The sequence below is a fragment of the Phodopus roborovskii genome, unplaced genomic scaffold (assembly GCF_943737965.1).
Source record: "Phodopus roborovskii unplaced genomic scaffold, PHOROB, whole genome shotgun sequence".
Taxonomy (NCBI): domain Eukaryota; kingdom Metazoa; phylum Chordata; class Mammalia; order Rodentia; family Cricetidae; genus Phodopus; species Phodopus roborovskii.
This window is the reverse complement of record NW_026126514.1, coordinates 13,978,823-13,994,224: the sequence shown is the minus strand read 5'-3', so window position 1 is coordinate 13,994,224 and position 15,402 is coordinate 13,978,823. Positions and strand designations below refer to the sequence as shown.

General features: G+C 47.2%; 2 protein-coding genes across 2 annotated transcripts; both read left to right on the top strand.

Annotated features, from left to right (window-relative positions):
• Nucleotides 1-2,535: 2,535 nt before the first annotated feature.
• On the top strand, nucleotides 2,536-5,886 carry LOC127230776 (E3 ubiquitin-protein ligase RBBP6-like; the record flags this gene model as incomplete). The annotated part of the gene is made up of 1 exon (XM_051196069.1): nucleotides 2,536-5,886. A coding segment is annotated over exon 1 (3,351 nt), but the record flags the coding sequence as incomplete, so codon positions are not given.
• Nucleotides 5,887-9,067: 3,181 nt separating this feature from the next.
• LOC127230774 (E3 ubiquitin-protein ligase RBBP6-like) lies at nucleotides 9,068-12,420 on the top strand (the record flags this gene model as incomplete). The annotated part of the gene is given in 3 exon segments (XM_051196068.1): nucleotides 9,068-11,287; nucleotides 11,289-12,161; nucleotides 12,163-12,420. Coding segments are annotated over 3 exon segments (3,351 nt in total), but the record flags the coding sequence as incomplete, so codon positions are not given.
• Between the last annotated feature and the right edge of the window lie 2,982 nt (nucleotides 12,421-15,402).

Here is a 15,402-nt window from a genome sequence, read left to right as displayed (position 1 = left end):
CAAAAGGACTGTGGCAGCACGTTACCCATGTGAGGGGGCGGGGAGGGACAGGGGATACTCCCCTTAACCTAGAGGCAGGATGGGAGGGCCTAGTCCCTACTCCAGATGACCTGACAGATGTAGAGGGCCCCTCCTGGAAGGCATCACACTACATGTGGAGTGGGGGTTGGAATGGGATGAAAGGGTGGTTTGGGGGGCACGGGAAGGTGGGAGAGGGGGGAGGGAGAGGAGACTGGGCTCAATATGTTAAATAAGAAAACTAAATAAATATATGAATAAAATTTCCTTGTCCAGAATATTCTCCCCAAAGTTCTTTCCTTTTCCAAATAGCAATGGTAAGATTATTTAATTCTATCAAACACTTTATAGACACTTACTCTGTATTTTCCAAATAAATGTTTAACATGGAACTGTAACCAGTGAAATGTACAATTCCAAGATGACAATAAAAACTTGTACTCAATATACAATCCACAAAGAAAAATGAAAACCAAATTATTTGAATGTAAAAAGTTTACACCGGCTCGGCAGCAGTGGCACACACACACACCTTTCTTTCCAGCACTTGGGAGGCAGAGGTACACAGATCAGAGTGAGTTTGAGAACAGCCTGGTCTACAGAGTGAGTTCCAGGAAAACGAGGACTACACAGATAAATCCTGTCTTGAAAGACCAACGAGAGAGAGGGAGTGGGGGATAGAGAGGTAGAGACATGGAGATGGACAGAGCGATACACACACACACACACACAGAGAGAGACAGAAAGAGAAAACAGAGATAGACAGAGAGAGAAAGAGAGAGAGAGAGAGAGAGAGAGAGAGCGCAAGGGACCCTGTAACTTTGCACTTTGTTTGGTGTGTAGGGTCCATATGGTACTTAGTTGATGGTGTCCTGCGGGAGGTAACTATGATTAGGTGAGGTGATAAAAACTGGGTCTCTAAGATGGCAGGGTCTTTACAAGAAGAGAACCAAGGACTTAAACCTGCATATGTGCCTGGTCCTAGCCTACAACAAATTATGTCTTCTTCTGAGTGACAAAGAAGAATAAAAGTTTGCAAAAAAGACTGAAAACTGAGTAGGCAGAGTGAGCATCAAGATAGGGTGCCTTTGTCTTTGTGTTTGAAAGTGTTTAAGTGGAAACTTTAGAGTATATTGATAGTGTAAATAATTGATGATACTGATAATATCTCATGTATGGTTACTGCTAAGGAATCTGCTCTTCCACTCTATACACATCAAGGGTACCAAGCTGGGCTTTGACTGGGAACCTTTCACCCTAAATCAAGAGTAGTGTTCTGTAGCTATTGGCTACCTTCACAGTAAGAAATACAAATTTTACTTTACTGATTTAGTTAATGTCTTTGTGTGACCAATAAGGTAATTGTAAACCTCGGTAAGTAAATATAATCTATTTTTTTACTTGTTAAGCAATCCTGGGTTCACTTGCTGAATGAGAGTAATTTAACAGTTAAAAGTCAAAAAAAAAAAAAAAACCAGGTGTACCAGGTGTATGTGATCAAGGTCAGCCTGTTGTAAAAAGTTACTTCTAGGACAGTTAAGGCTGCACAAAAAAAAAAAAACCTGCCTGATGGAACCAGGATGATGTATCCCAGGTGCGCCAAATGACTTTGGTATCACATTCTCCATGGAGCAATACTACCTTAGCTTAGAGGCCGGGAAGTGGGCCTAGTCCCTACTTAGAATGGTTTGACAGATTTGGTTGAACACTCCTGGAAGTCATCGCCCACTCTGTGGAGTTGATGGAGGGGTGGATAGAATGGGTAAAGGGAGGGAGGGAGAGGGGTGTGGGATCGATATGTAAAAATAAGAAAAAATACAGCAAAACCCAATAAAAAAATAAAAAATAAAACAGCCTCAAAAGAAGGAAGCAAAGACAGAAACACCGACCAACAGACACACAGAGAGTTAGAGGGAGTGAGAGAAAGACAAAAAGTAAGAAACAAAGAAAGAAAGGAAGAAAGAAAGAAAGAAAGGAAGGAAGGAAGGAAGAAGGGAAGGAAGGAAGGAAGGAAGAAAAAGGGAAAACGAAAAGCCCAAAAATAAAGTAAAATAAAAAAGCTGAGGGTAAGAGAGGATGACCTATTCTTGGTTGTCAATTTAATTCAAAATGGCGGAATTGGAGCTTCTCATCCGGGTCTTGAGGTGGGAGGTGACACCCTTAATCTGCATAATGCCTTCTGCTGGGAGCATATATAAGAAGGTGCAAGAAGGAAGCTGTTGCTTTCTGTCTGCTTGCTCTGGCCTTGCTAGCAAGTGCACGCCTTCACCCGCATTAGAACCTTGTAGTTCCTTGCGGCTCCAGCGGCTCCTGAAGATCAAGCGAAACACTGGGCCTCGTGGACCGAACAACTTCTGGATTCTTGGACTTTCCGGCCTGGTCTTTGTAGACAAGAGTTACCTCGGAGCCCCGGGGCCACCTTCAGGCCCACACTTCAGGCCGAGACCCCTGGGCCCCAGAGCTGCTGCAATCGTCAGCCGTCAGCAGGGTGCCTAGCACAAGGAATCCTTTGCCACCATGTCCTGTGTGCACTATAAATTTTCCTCTAAACTCCACTACGACATCGTCACCTTTGATGGGCTCCATATCTCCCTCTGCGACTTAAAGAAGAAGATTATGAGCAGAGAAAAGCTGAAAGCTACCCATAGCGATCTGCAGATCAGCAACGCACAGACGAAAGAAGACTATCCTGAGGATACTGCGCTCATTCCTAAAAATTCATCTGTAATTGTCAGAAGAATTCCTGCGGCAGGTGTGAAGTCCACAAGCAGGACCTATGTTAAAAGTCGAAGTGAACGAGGGATGGGAACTACAAAAGCAATCGATGGCTCTCCTGCGTCTATTTCTCTGGCCCAGCTTACAAGGACCGCCAATCTGGCTGAAGCCAATGCTGCCGAGGAAGATAAAATCCAAGCAATGATGGCGCAATCTGGCCATCGATACGACCCAGTCAACTACACGAAGAAAGCTGTAGGTCCACCACCTCCATCTTATACCTGCTTTCGTTGCGGCAAGCCTGGCCATTATATTAAGGATTGCCCAACAAACGGGGATAAGGACTTTGAACCTGGCCGTAGGATCAAAAGGAGCAGTGGAATTCCCACAAGTTTTATGATGGAAGTGAAGGATCCCAGCATAAAAGGCGCGATGCTTACGAACACTGGAAAATACGCAATACCAAAGATAGATGCAGAGGCCTATGCAATTGGGAAGAAAGAGAAGCCACCCTTCTTGCCAGAGGAGCGGTCATCGTCATCATCTTCAGACGATGATCCTATCCCAGAGGAGCTTCTGTGCCTCATCTGCAAGGACCTTATGACTGACGCTGCTCTCATCCCCTGCTGTGGAAACAGTTACTGTGATGAGTGTATCCGGACGGCACTCCTGGAGTCGGATGACCATACATGTCCAACGTGTCAGCAAAACGAAGTTTCTCCTGATGCCTTGACGGCCAACAAGTTTTTACGGCAGGCTATTGAGAACTTCAAAAACGGGACTGGCTATCCAATAAGACTGCGACAACAGGTACGGCCACCCCCACGCCCATTACCACCACCAAGACCACGCGCCCAGCGGACCCCGCAGCCTCTGATGAGGTCTCCAATATCAAGACAGCAGGATCCTTCCATGACTCCAGGGGCGTCTTCCTCCTCTCGTCGTCCAACTCCCTCCGTAGCGTCGTCGTTCCCTTCAAATCCATCTTGCTTGGCTCCTCCTGTGCCTGGAAATCCGTCTCCTGCCCCAGCTCCAGGACCCGATAGAACTGCAGCAGCGACTGTCTCGGTCCATTCGGAAAAGTCAGAGGGCCCTGTCTGGGATTCTGATACTAAATTATCGCCAGCTGCCGCCCTCGCATGGGAACACTCGGAGGGAGCCTGCTCAATGGCAAGCGCTGCACTCGTGGGAGGGTGGAAGGGTCACCGAGTGCCTGCCCTTGGAGCTCCATCATTGCTGGGACAGTCACCATCAGGTGGACAGCTGATCCCCACAACCGGTCCAGTAGGAATAAATACTGCTCGTCCAGGTGGTGGTCCACCAGGTTGGGGACGTTCCAACAAACTCGGCTACCCGGTTTCTCCGCCACAGCCCATTAGAAGAGGGGAAAGAAATTGTTACAGAAGTATCAACCGCGGGCGACGCCACAGCGAAAGATCACAGGGCCCTCAAGACCCGTCACTACCGGCAACTCCAGTCTTTGTACCCGTACCACCGCCTCCTTTGTATGCGCCGCCTCCCGATGCGCTCCCTCTTCCTCCGGGTGTACCTCCCGCACAGTTTTCTCCTCAGTTTCCTCCTGCAGGATCTCCCGCAGCTCTCGCCAACATATCAACGCTTTGGGTTTCGTCAGGGGCTCAGACTGCTCATTCAAACGCCCTCCCTACCGCGCAAGCACCACCTGTGACCAGGGAAGAATTCTATAGAGCGCCACCACAACTAAAGGGAGGGTCTACATCGCCCTCTAGTGGTTCATCGTATTCAAGAAGTTCATACCCTTGCTTGAAATCAAGATCTGGCTTGACAAGGTCAGGCTCTTGCTCTCGATCCTTCAGCCGCTCACACTCTCGCTCCCTTTCACCATCACCCCCATACCCGAGGAGAGGCAGAGGCAAGAGCCGCAATTTTCGTTCACGGTCCAGATCTCGCGGACGTGGTGATCACCGATCGAGGTCAAGGTCGCCTCCACATAGACATAGACGTTATCGTGCAAGATCTCCTCAAGCCTTTGGGGGTCAGTCTCCCAGGAAGCCGAATGGACATCAAGGAGAAACAGAACGTCAGTATTTTAATAGATGCAGAGAAGTTCCACCCCCTTATGGCAATAAAGCCTGTTCCGGACCGAGTGTCGAAAGGAGAGACCCATTTGAGAAAGAACGCTACCACCGAGAACCGGAGAGGGAATACCGAGAGTGGTACCGGAAGTACTACAAAGGATATGCTGTGGGGGCACAGCCGAGGCCCGCTGCTGACAGAGGGGGCTTCTCTCCAGAAAGGCTTAAACCTCCTACTGTCAGAAATCCACCCTTCCCTGGGGGGCGCAGAGACGACTGTCGTGCTGGACGAAGTCACAGAACTAGAAATCTAGGTGGCAGCTATCCAGAAAAGCTGTCATCGAGAGAGAATCACAATCGGAAAGATAATGCAGAAGCACAGGAGTGGGAGAACGTTGCCGGCGACGATAAAGGAAACAAGCCCGAGAAACACAGAAAAGGAAGAAAGGGGGAGGAGAGTGAGAGCGTCCTGGCCCACGAGCTGTTAGAGCCTTCCGGGACATCCAGAGAGTCATCTCGTGCTGATGACACTAAGACAGAAACACTCGTTTTCCTCCCAAGGAGAGAGGATGCTACCCCTGTTAGGGATGAACCCATGGGAGCAGAATCTGTCACTTGCGAATCAGTATCTGAAAGAGACAAGAGAGAAAACGGTAAGCCAAACCGAAAGAGTGATGAGACCAAACGGAAAAGCGATGGCTCTGCTCAAGCCAAGAAAGAAAAAGTTTTAAGACCTTCTAAAGGACCCCAAGACAAAGAAGACGGGGAGCCTGGAAAAGCTCCTTGGTCCGAACCTCCACTTAAAAACGCCAAAGAAGACGGTGCAAAGACCGGCTCTGCAAAAGCGTCACCATCATTTCAGAAGGATGACGATGTCACCGGAACTCCCAGAAGAGCCCACTCTAAATCTGTAAAGGGACACCTCGAGACAGAGCCAGTCAAGAAGGAGAAGGTGACAAGGGACTCTACCAAAGACATCCAGCCAGAAAAGCCGGCTGGTGAGGATGAAAAGGCCAAGAAGCCTGAGAAAAGCACACTACTTGTTCACAAGGGAGGAAAAAGAAAGAGGAAGGCGGAGGAAAAGAATAGAGATGAAGATTTTGACGAGCGAAATAAAAAGAGAAAGAGGTAGACACACCATCAAAGAGGGAGCCATCGTAGGTTTGGTTTGAAGAGAATACTGATTCGAGAGAAACGTCCAGAGACCTACAAGGATGAACCCCCCACCCCCCCGACTAACAACCCCAGCAAAAGGCAGAAAGGCTCCTTAAATGCCCTTCCCTGACAATGAGATTGACAACTAACGTTTATCTACCATCACAGAGCCCTCACCTAGTAGCTGATGGAAACAGATGCAGACACCCACAGCTAAGCACTGAGCGGAACTGGAAACCAGATGCAAAGAGTGGGGGAGTGATAAGGAAACCCAGGCTACAGAAACCCAGAGAGACCGCTGACCTGAACCAGGGGGAGCTAATGGACCCCCACACTGGTCGCTGGGAACCCAGCATTGGACCGACTCTGAACCCCTGAACATGGGCCTCAGTGAGAAGGCCTGGGCAGTCTAAGGGACATCTGACAGTGCCACCAGGATGTATGCCCTGGTGCACAAAAGGACTGTGGCCTACAGCTAGGATATCTGAATCTTCTTCGAATCCCCCAAGACAGCGCCCCTTACCAGCAGGAAGTAGTTGGGAAAGAACGACGCCCAAATTCCCAAATATTGTGTATAAATGTTTGTTTTCATTTAATTGGACTTTGTTATATAAAATTAAATAAAAAAGACTCTATATGCATAAAAAAAAAAAAAAACAAAAGGACTGTGGCAGCACGTTACCCATGTGAGGGGGCGGGGAGGGACAGGGGATACTCCCCTTAACCTAGAGGCAGGATGGGAGGGCCTAGTCCCTACTCCAGATGACCTGACAGATGTAGAGGGCCCCTCCTGGAAGGCATCACACTACATGTGGAGTGGGGGTTGGAATGGGATGAAAGGGTGGTTTGGGGGGCACGGGAAGGTGGGAGAGGGGGAGGGAGAGGAGACTGGGCTCAATATGTAAAATAAGAAAACTAAATAAATATATGAATAAAATTTCCTTGTCCAGAATATTCTCCCCAAAGTTCTTTCCTTTTCCAAATAGCAATGGTAAGATTATTTAATTCTATCAAACACTTTATAGACACTTACTCTGTATTTTCCAAATAAATGTTTAACATGGAACTGTAACCAGTGAAATGTACAATTCCAAGGATGACAATAAAAACTTGTACTCAATATACAATCCACAAAGAAAAATGAAAACCAAATTATTTGAATGTAAAAAGTTTACACCGGCTCGGCAGCAGTGGCACACACACACACCTTTCTTTCCAGCACTTGGGAGGCAGAGGTACACAGATCAGAGTGAGTTTGAGAACAGCCTGGTCTACAGAGTGAGTTCCAGGAAAACGAGGACTACACAGATAAATCCTGTCTTGAAAGACCAACGAGAGAGAGGGAGTGGGGGATAGAGAGGTAGAGACATGGAGATGGACAGAGCGAACACACACACACACACACAGAGACACACAGACAGAAAGAAAGAGAGGAGAAAAACAGAGATAGACAGAGAGAGAGGAGAGAGAGAGAGAGAGAGAGAGAGAGAGAGAGCAAGGCACCCTGTAACTTTGCACTTTGTTTGGTGTGTAGGGTCCATATGGTACTTAGTTGATGGTGTCCTGCGGGAGGTAACTATGATTAGGTGAGGTGATAAAAACTGGGTCTCTAAGATGGCAGGGTCTTTACAAGAAGAGAACCAAGGACTTAAACCTGCATATGTGCCTGGTCCTAGCCTACAACAAATTATGTCTTCTTCTGAGTGACAAAGAAGAATAAAAGTTTGCAAAAAAGACTGAAAACTGAGTAGGCAGAGTGAGCATCAAGATAGGGTGCCTTTGTCTTTGTGTTTGAAAGTGTTTAAGTGGAAACTTTAGAGTATATTGATAGTGTAAATAATTGATGATACTGATAATATCTCATGTATGGTTACTGCTAAGGAATCTGCTCTTCCACTCTATACACATCAAGGGTACCAAGCTGGGCTTTGACTGGGAACCTTTCACCCTAAATCAAGAGTAGTGTTCTGTAGCTATTGGCTACCTTCACAGTAAGAAATACAAATTTTACTTTACTGATTTAGTTAATGTCTTTGTGTGACCAATAAGGTAATTGTAAACCTCGGTAAGTAAATATAATCTATTTTTTTACTTGTTAAGCAATCCTGGGTTCACTTGCTGAATGAGAGTAATTTAACAGTTAAAAGTCAAAAAAAAAAAACAAAACCAGGTGTACCAGGTGTATGTGATCAAGGTCAGCCTGTTGTAAAAAGTTACTTCTAGGACAGTTAAGGCTGCACAAAAAAAAAAAAAAAAAACCTGTCTGATGGAACCAGGATGATGTATCCCAGGTGCGCCAAATGACTTTGGTATCACATTCTCCATGGAGCAATACTACCTTAGCTTAGCTTAGAGGCCTGGAAGTGGGCCTAGTCCCTACTTAGAATGGTTTGACAGATTTGGTTGAACACTCCTGGAAGTCATCGCCCACTGTGTGGAGTTGATGGAGGGGTGGATAGAATGGGTAAAGGGAGGGAGGGAGAGGGGTGTGGGATCGATATGTAAAAATAAGAAAAAAATACAGCAAAACCCAATAAAAAAATAAAAAATAAAACAGCCTCAAAAGAAGGAAAGAAAGAAAGGAGAAAAGAAAACATAAAGACCAAAAATAAAATAAAATAAAACAAAATAAAAAAGCTGAGGGTAAGAGAGGGTGGGGCCTATTCTTGGTTGGTCAATTTGATTGAATCTTCATTCAATTCGATCAAATTCAAAATGGCGGAAGTTGAGCTTCTCATCCGGGTCTTGAGGTGGGAGGTGACACCCTTAATCTGCATAATGCCTTCGGCTGGGAGCATATATAAGAAGATGCAAGAAGGAAGCTCTTGCTATCTGTCTGCTTGCTCTGTCCTTGCTAGCAAGTGCACGCCTTCACCGGCATTAGAACCTTGTACTTCCTTGGGGACTCCAGCGTCTCCTGAAGATCAAGTGAGACACTGAGCCTTGTGGACCGAACAACTTCTGGATTCTTGGACTTTCCGGCCTGGTCTTTGTAGACAAGAGTTACCTCGGAGCCCCGGGGCCACCTTCAGGCCCACACTTCAGGCCGAGACCACTGGGCCCCAGAGCTGCTGCCCATCGTCAGCCGTCAGCAGGGTGCCTAGCACAAGGAATCCTTTGCCACCATGTCCTGTGTGCACTATAAGTTTTCCTCTAAACTCCACTACGACATCGTCACCTTTGATGGGCTCCATATCTCCCTCTGCGACTTAAAGAAGAAGATTATGAGCAGAGAAAAGCTGAAAGCTGCTCATAGCGATCTGCAGATCAGCAACGCACAGACTAAAGAAGACTATCCTGAGGATACTGCGCTCATTCCTAAAAATTCATCTGTAATTGTCAGAAGAATTCCTGCGGCAGGTGTGAAGTCCACAAGCAAGACCTGTGTTAAAAGTCGAAGTGAACGAGGGATGGGAACAACCAAAGCAACCGATGGCTCTCCTGCGTCTATTTCTCTGGCCCTGCTTACAAGGACCGCCAATCTGGCTGAAGCCAAGGCTGCCGAGGAAGATAAAATCCAAGCTGTGATGGTGCAATCTGGCCATAGATACGACCCAATCAACTACACGAAGAAAGCTGTAGGTCCACTACCTCCATCTTATACCTGCTTTCGTTGCGGCAAGCCTGGCCATTATATCAAGGATTGCCCAACAAACGGGAATAAGGACTTTGAACCCGGCCGTAGGATAAAAAGGAGCAGTGGAATTCCCACAAGTTTTATGATGGAAGTGAAGGATCCCAACATAAAAGGCGCAATGCTTACGAACACTGGAAAATACGCAGTGCCAAAGATAAATGCAGAGGCCCATGCAATTGGGAAGAAAGTAAAACCACCCTTCTTGCCAGAGGAGCGGTCATCGTCATCATCTTCAGACGATGATCCTATCCCAGAGGAGCTTCTGTGCCTCATCTGCAAGGACCTTATGACTGATGCTGCTCTCATCCCATGCTGTGGAAACAGTTACTGTGATGAGTGTATCCGGACGGCACTCCTGGAGTCGGATGACCATACATGTCCAACGTGTCAGCAAAACGAAGTTTCTCCTGATGCCTTGACGGCCAACAAGTTTTTACGGCAGGCTATTGATAACTTCAAAAACGGGACTGGCTGTCCAATAAGACTGCGACAACAGGTACGGCCACCCCCACGCCCATTACCACCACCAAGACCACGCGCCCAGCGGACCCCGCAGCCTCTGATGAGGTCTCCAATATCAAGACAGCAGGATCCTTCCATGACTCCAGGGGCGTCTTCCTCCTCTCGTCGTCCAACTCCCTCCGTAGCGTCGTCGTTCCCTTCAAATCCATCTTGCTTGGCTCCTCCTGTGCCTGGAAATCCGTCTCCTGCCCCAGCTCCAGGACCCGATAGAACTGCAGCAGCGACTGTCTCGGTCCATTCGGAAAAGTCAGAGGGCCCTGTCCGGGATTCTGATACTAAATTATCGCCAGCTGCCGCCCTCGCATGGGAACACTCGGAGGGAGCCTGCTCAATGGCAAGCGCTGCACTCGTGGGAGGGTGGAAGGGTCACCGAGTGCCTGCCCTTGGAGCTCCATCATTGCTGGGACAGTCACCATCAGGTGGACAGCTGATCCCCACAACCGGTCCAGTAGGAATAAATACTGCTCGTCCAGGTGGTGGTCCACCAGGTTGGGGACGTTCCAACAAACTCGGCTACCCGGTTTCTCCGCCACAGCCCATTAGAAGAGGGGAAAGAAATTGTTACAGAAGTATCAACCGCGGGCGACGCCACAGCGAAAGATCACAGGGCCCTCAAGACCCGTCACTACCGGCAACTCCAGTCTTTGTACCCGTACCACCGCCTCCTTTGTATGCGCCGCCTCCCGATGCGCTCCCTCTTCCTCCGGGTGTACCTCCCGCACAGTTTTCTCCTCAGTTTCCTCCTGCAGGATCTCCCGCAGCTCTCGCCAACATATCAACGCTTTGGGTTTCGTCAGGGGCTCAGACTGCTCATTCAAACGCCCTCCCTACCGCGCAAGCACCACCTGTGACCAGGGAAGAATTCTATAGAGCGCCACCACAACTAAAGGGAGGGTCTACATCGCCCTCTAGTGGTTCATCGTATTCAAGAAGTTCATACCCTTGCTTGAAATCAAGATCTGGCTTGACAAGGTCAGGCTCTTGCTCTCGATCCTTCAGCCGCTCACACTCTCGCTCCCTTTCACCATCACCCCCATACCCGAGGAGAGGCAGAGGCAAGAGCCGCAATTTTCGTTCACGGTCCAGATCTCGCGGACGTGGTGATCACCGATCGAGGTCAAGGTCGCCTCCACATAGACATAGACGTTATCGTGCAAGATCTCCTCAAGCCTTTGGGGGTCAGTCTCCCCAGGAAGCCGAATGGACATCAAGGAGAAACAGAACGTCAGTATTTTAATAGATGCAGAGAAGTTCCACCCCCTTATGGCAATAAAGCCTGTTCCGGACCGAGTGTCGAAAGGAGAGACCCATTTGAGAAAGAACGCTACCACCGAGAACCGGAGAGGGAATACCGAGAGTGGTACCGGAAGTACTACAAAGGATATGCTGTGGGGGCACAGCCGAGGCCCGCTGCTGACAGAGGGGGCTTCTCTCCAGAAAGGCTTAAACCTCCTACTGTCAGAAATCCACCCTTCCCTGGGGGGCGCAGAGACGACTGTCGTGCTGGACGAAGTCACAGAACTAGAAATCTAGGTGGCAGCTATCCAGAAAAGCTGTCATCGAGAGAGAATCACAATCGGAAAGATAATGCAGAAGCACAGGAGTGGGAGAACGTTGCCGGCGACGATAAAGGAAACAAGCCCGAGAAACACAGAAAAGGAAGAAAGGGGGAGGAGAGTGAGAGCGTCCTGGCCCACGAGCTGTTAGAGCCTTCCGGGACATCCAGAGAGTCATCTCGTGCTGATGACACTAAGACAGAAACACTCGTTTTCCTCCCAAGGAGAGAGGATGCTACCCCTGTTAGGGATGAACCCATGGGAGCAGAATCTGTCACTTGCGAATCAGTATCTGAAAGAGACAAGAGAGAAAACGGTAAGCCAAACCGAAAGAGTGATGAGACCAAACGGAAAAGCGATGGCTCTGCTCAAGCCAAGAAAGAAAAAGTTTTAAGACCTTCTAAAGGACCCCAAGACAAAGAAGACGGGGAGCCTGGAAAAGCTCCTTGGTCCGAACCTCCACTTAAAAACGCCAAAGAAGACGGTGCAAAGACCGGCTCTGCAAAAAGCGTCACCATCATTTCAGAAGGATGACGATGTCACCGGAACTCCCAGAAGAGCCCACTCTAAATCTGTAAAGGGACACCTCGAGACAGAGCCAGTCAAGAAGGAGAAGGTGACAAGGGACTCTACCAAAGACATCCAGCCAGAAAAGCCGGCTGGTGAGGATGAAAAGGCCAAGAAGCCTGAGAAAAGCACACTACTTGTTCACAAGGGAGGAAAAAGAAAGAGGAAGGCGGAGGAAAAGAATAGAGATGAAGATTTTGACGAGCGAAATAAAAAGAGAAAGAGGTAGACACACCATCAAAGAGGGAGCCATCGTAGGTTTGGTTTGAAGAGAATACTGATTCGAGAGAAACGTCCAGAGACCTACAAGGATGAACCCCCCACCCCCCGACTAACAACCCCAGCAAAAGGCAGAAAGGCTCCTTAAATGCCCTTCCCTGACAATGAGATTGACAACTAACGTTTATCTACCATCACAGAGCCCTCACCTAGTAGCTGATGGAAACAGATGCAGACACCCACAGCTAAGCACTGAGCGGAACTGGAAACCAGATGCAAAGAGTGGGGGAGTGATAAGGAAACCCAGGCTACAGAAACCCAGAGAGACCGCTGACCTGAACCAGGGGGAGCTAATGGACCCCCACACTGGTCGCTGGGAACCCAGCATTGGACCGACTCTGAACCCCTGAACATGGGCCTCAGTGAGAAGGCCTGGGCAGTCTAAGGGACATCTGACAGTGCCACCAGGATGTATGCCCTGGTGCACAAAAGGACTGTGGCCTACAGCTAGGATATCTGAATCTTCTTCGAATCCCCCAAGACAGCGCCCCTTACCAGCAGGAAGTAGTTGGGAAAGAACGACGCCCAAATTCCCAAATATTGTGTATAAATGTTTGTTTTCATTTAATTGGACTTTGTTATATAAAATTAAATAAAAAAGACTCTATATGCATAAAAAAAAAAAAAAAAACAAAAGGACTGTGGCAGCACGTTACCCATGTGAGGGGGCGGGGAGGGACAGGGGATACTCCCTTAACCTAGAGGCAGGATGGGAGGGCCTAGTCCCTACTCCAGATGACCTGACAGATGTAGAGGGCCCCTCCTGGAAGGCATCACACTACATGTGGAGTGGGGGTTGGAATGGGATGAAAGGGTGGTTTGGGGGGCACGGGAAGGTGGGAGAGGGGGAGGGAGAGGAGACTGGGCTCAATATGTTAAATAAGAAAACTAAATAAATATATGAATAAAATTTCCTTGTCCAGAATATTCTCCCCAAAGTTCTTTCCTTTTCCAAATAGCAATGGTAAGATTATTTAATTCTATCAAACACTTTATAGACACTTACTCTGTATTTTCCAAATAAATGTTTAACATGGAACTGTAACCAGTGAAATGTACAATTCCAAGGATGACAATAAAAACTTGTACTCAATATACAATCCACAAAGAAAAATGAAAACCAAATTATTTGAATGTAAAAAGTTTACACCGGCTCGGCAGCAGTGGCACACACACACACCTTTCTTTCCAGCACTTGGGAGGCAGAGGTACACAGATCAGAGTGAGTTTGAGAACAGCCTGGTCTACAGAGTGAGTTCCAGGAAAACGAGGACTACACAGATAAATCCTGTCTTGAAAGACCAACGAGAGAGAGGGAGTGGGGGATAGAGAGGTAGAGACATGGAGATGGACAGAGCGATACACACACACACACACACACAGAGAGAGACAGAAAGAGAAAACAGAGATAGACAGAGAGAGAAAGTGAGAGAGAGAGATAGAGAGAGAGCGCAAGGGACCCTGTAACTTTGCACTTTGTTTGGTGTGTAGGGTCCATATGGTACTTAGTTGATGGTGTCCTGCGGGAGGTAACTATGATTAGGTGAGGTGATAAAAACTGGGTCTCTAAGATGGCAGGGTCTTTACAAGAAGAGAACCAAGGACTTAAACCTGCATATGTGCCTGGTCCTAGCCTACAACAAATTATGTCTTCTTCTGAGTGACAAAGAAGAATAAAAGTTTGCAAAAAAGACTGAAAACTGAGTAGGCAGAGTGAGCATCAAGATAGGGTGCCTTTGTCTTTGTGTTTGAAAGTGTTTAAGTGGAAACTTTAGAGTATATTGATAGTGTAAATAATTGATGATACTGATAATATCTCATGTATGGTTACTGCTAAGGAATCTGCTCTTCCACTCTATACACATCAAGGGTACCAAGCTGGGCTTTGACTGGGAACCTTTCACCCTAAATCAAGAGTAGTGTTCTGTAGCTATTGGCTACCTTCACAGTAAGAAATACAAATTTTACTTTACTGATTTAGTTAATGTCTTTGTGTGACCAATAAGGTAATTGTAAACCTCGGTAAGTAAATATAATCTATTTTTTTACTTGTTAAGCAATCCTGGGTTCACTTGCTGAATGAGAGTAATTTAACAGTTAAAAGTCAAAAAAAAAAAAAAAAAAAAAAAAAAAAAACCAGGTGTACCAGGTGTATGTGATCAACGTCAGCCTGTTGTAAAAAGTTACTTCTAGGACAGTTAAGGCTGCACAAAAAAAAAAAAAAAAAAAAACCTGCCTGATGGAACCAGGATGATGTATCCCAGGTGCGCCAAATGACTTTGGTATCACATTCTCCATGGAGCAATACTACCTTAGCTTAGAGGCCGGGAAGTGGGCCTAGTCCCTACTTAGAATGGTTTGACAGATTTGGTTGAACACTCCTGGAAGTCATCGCCAACTCTGTGGAGTTGATGGAGGGGTGGATAGAATGGGTAAAGGGAGGGAGGGAGAGGGGTGTGGGATCGATATGTAAAAATAAGAAAAAATACAGCAAAACCCAATAAAAAAATTAAATAAAACAGCCTCAAAAGAAGGAAGCAAAGACAGAAACACCGACCAACAGACACACAGAGAGTTAGAGGGAGTGAGAGAAAGACAAAAAGTAAGAAACAAAGAAAGAAAGGAAGGAAGAAAGAAAGAAAGGAAGGAAGGAAGGAAGGAAGGAAGGAAGAAGGGAAGGAAGGAAGGAAGGAAGAAAAAGGGAAAACGAAAAGCCCAAAAATAAAGTAAAATAAAAAAGCTGAGGGTAAGAGAGGATGACCTATTCTTGGTTGTCAATTTAATTCAAAATGGCGGAATTGGAGCTTCTCATCTGGGTCTTGAGGTGGGAGGTGACACCCTTAATCTGCATAATGCCTTCTGCTGGGAGCATATATAAGAAGGTGCAAGAAGGAAGCTG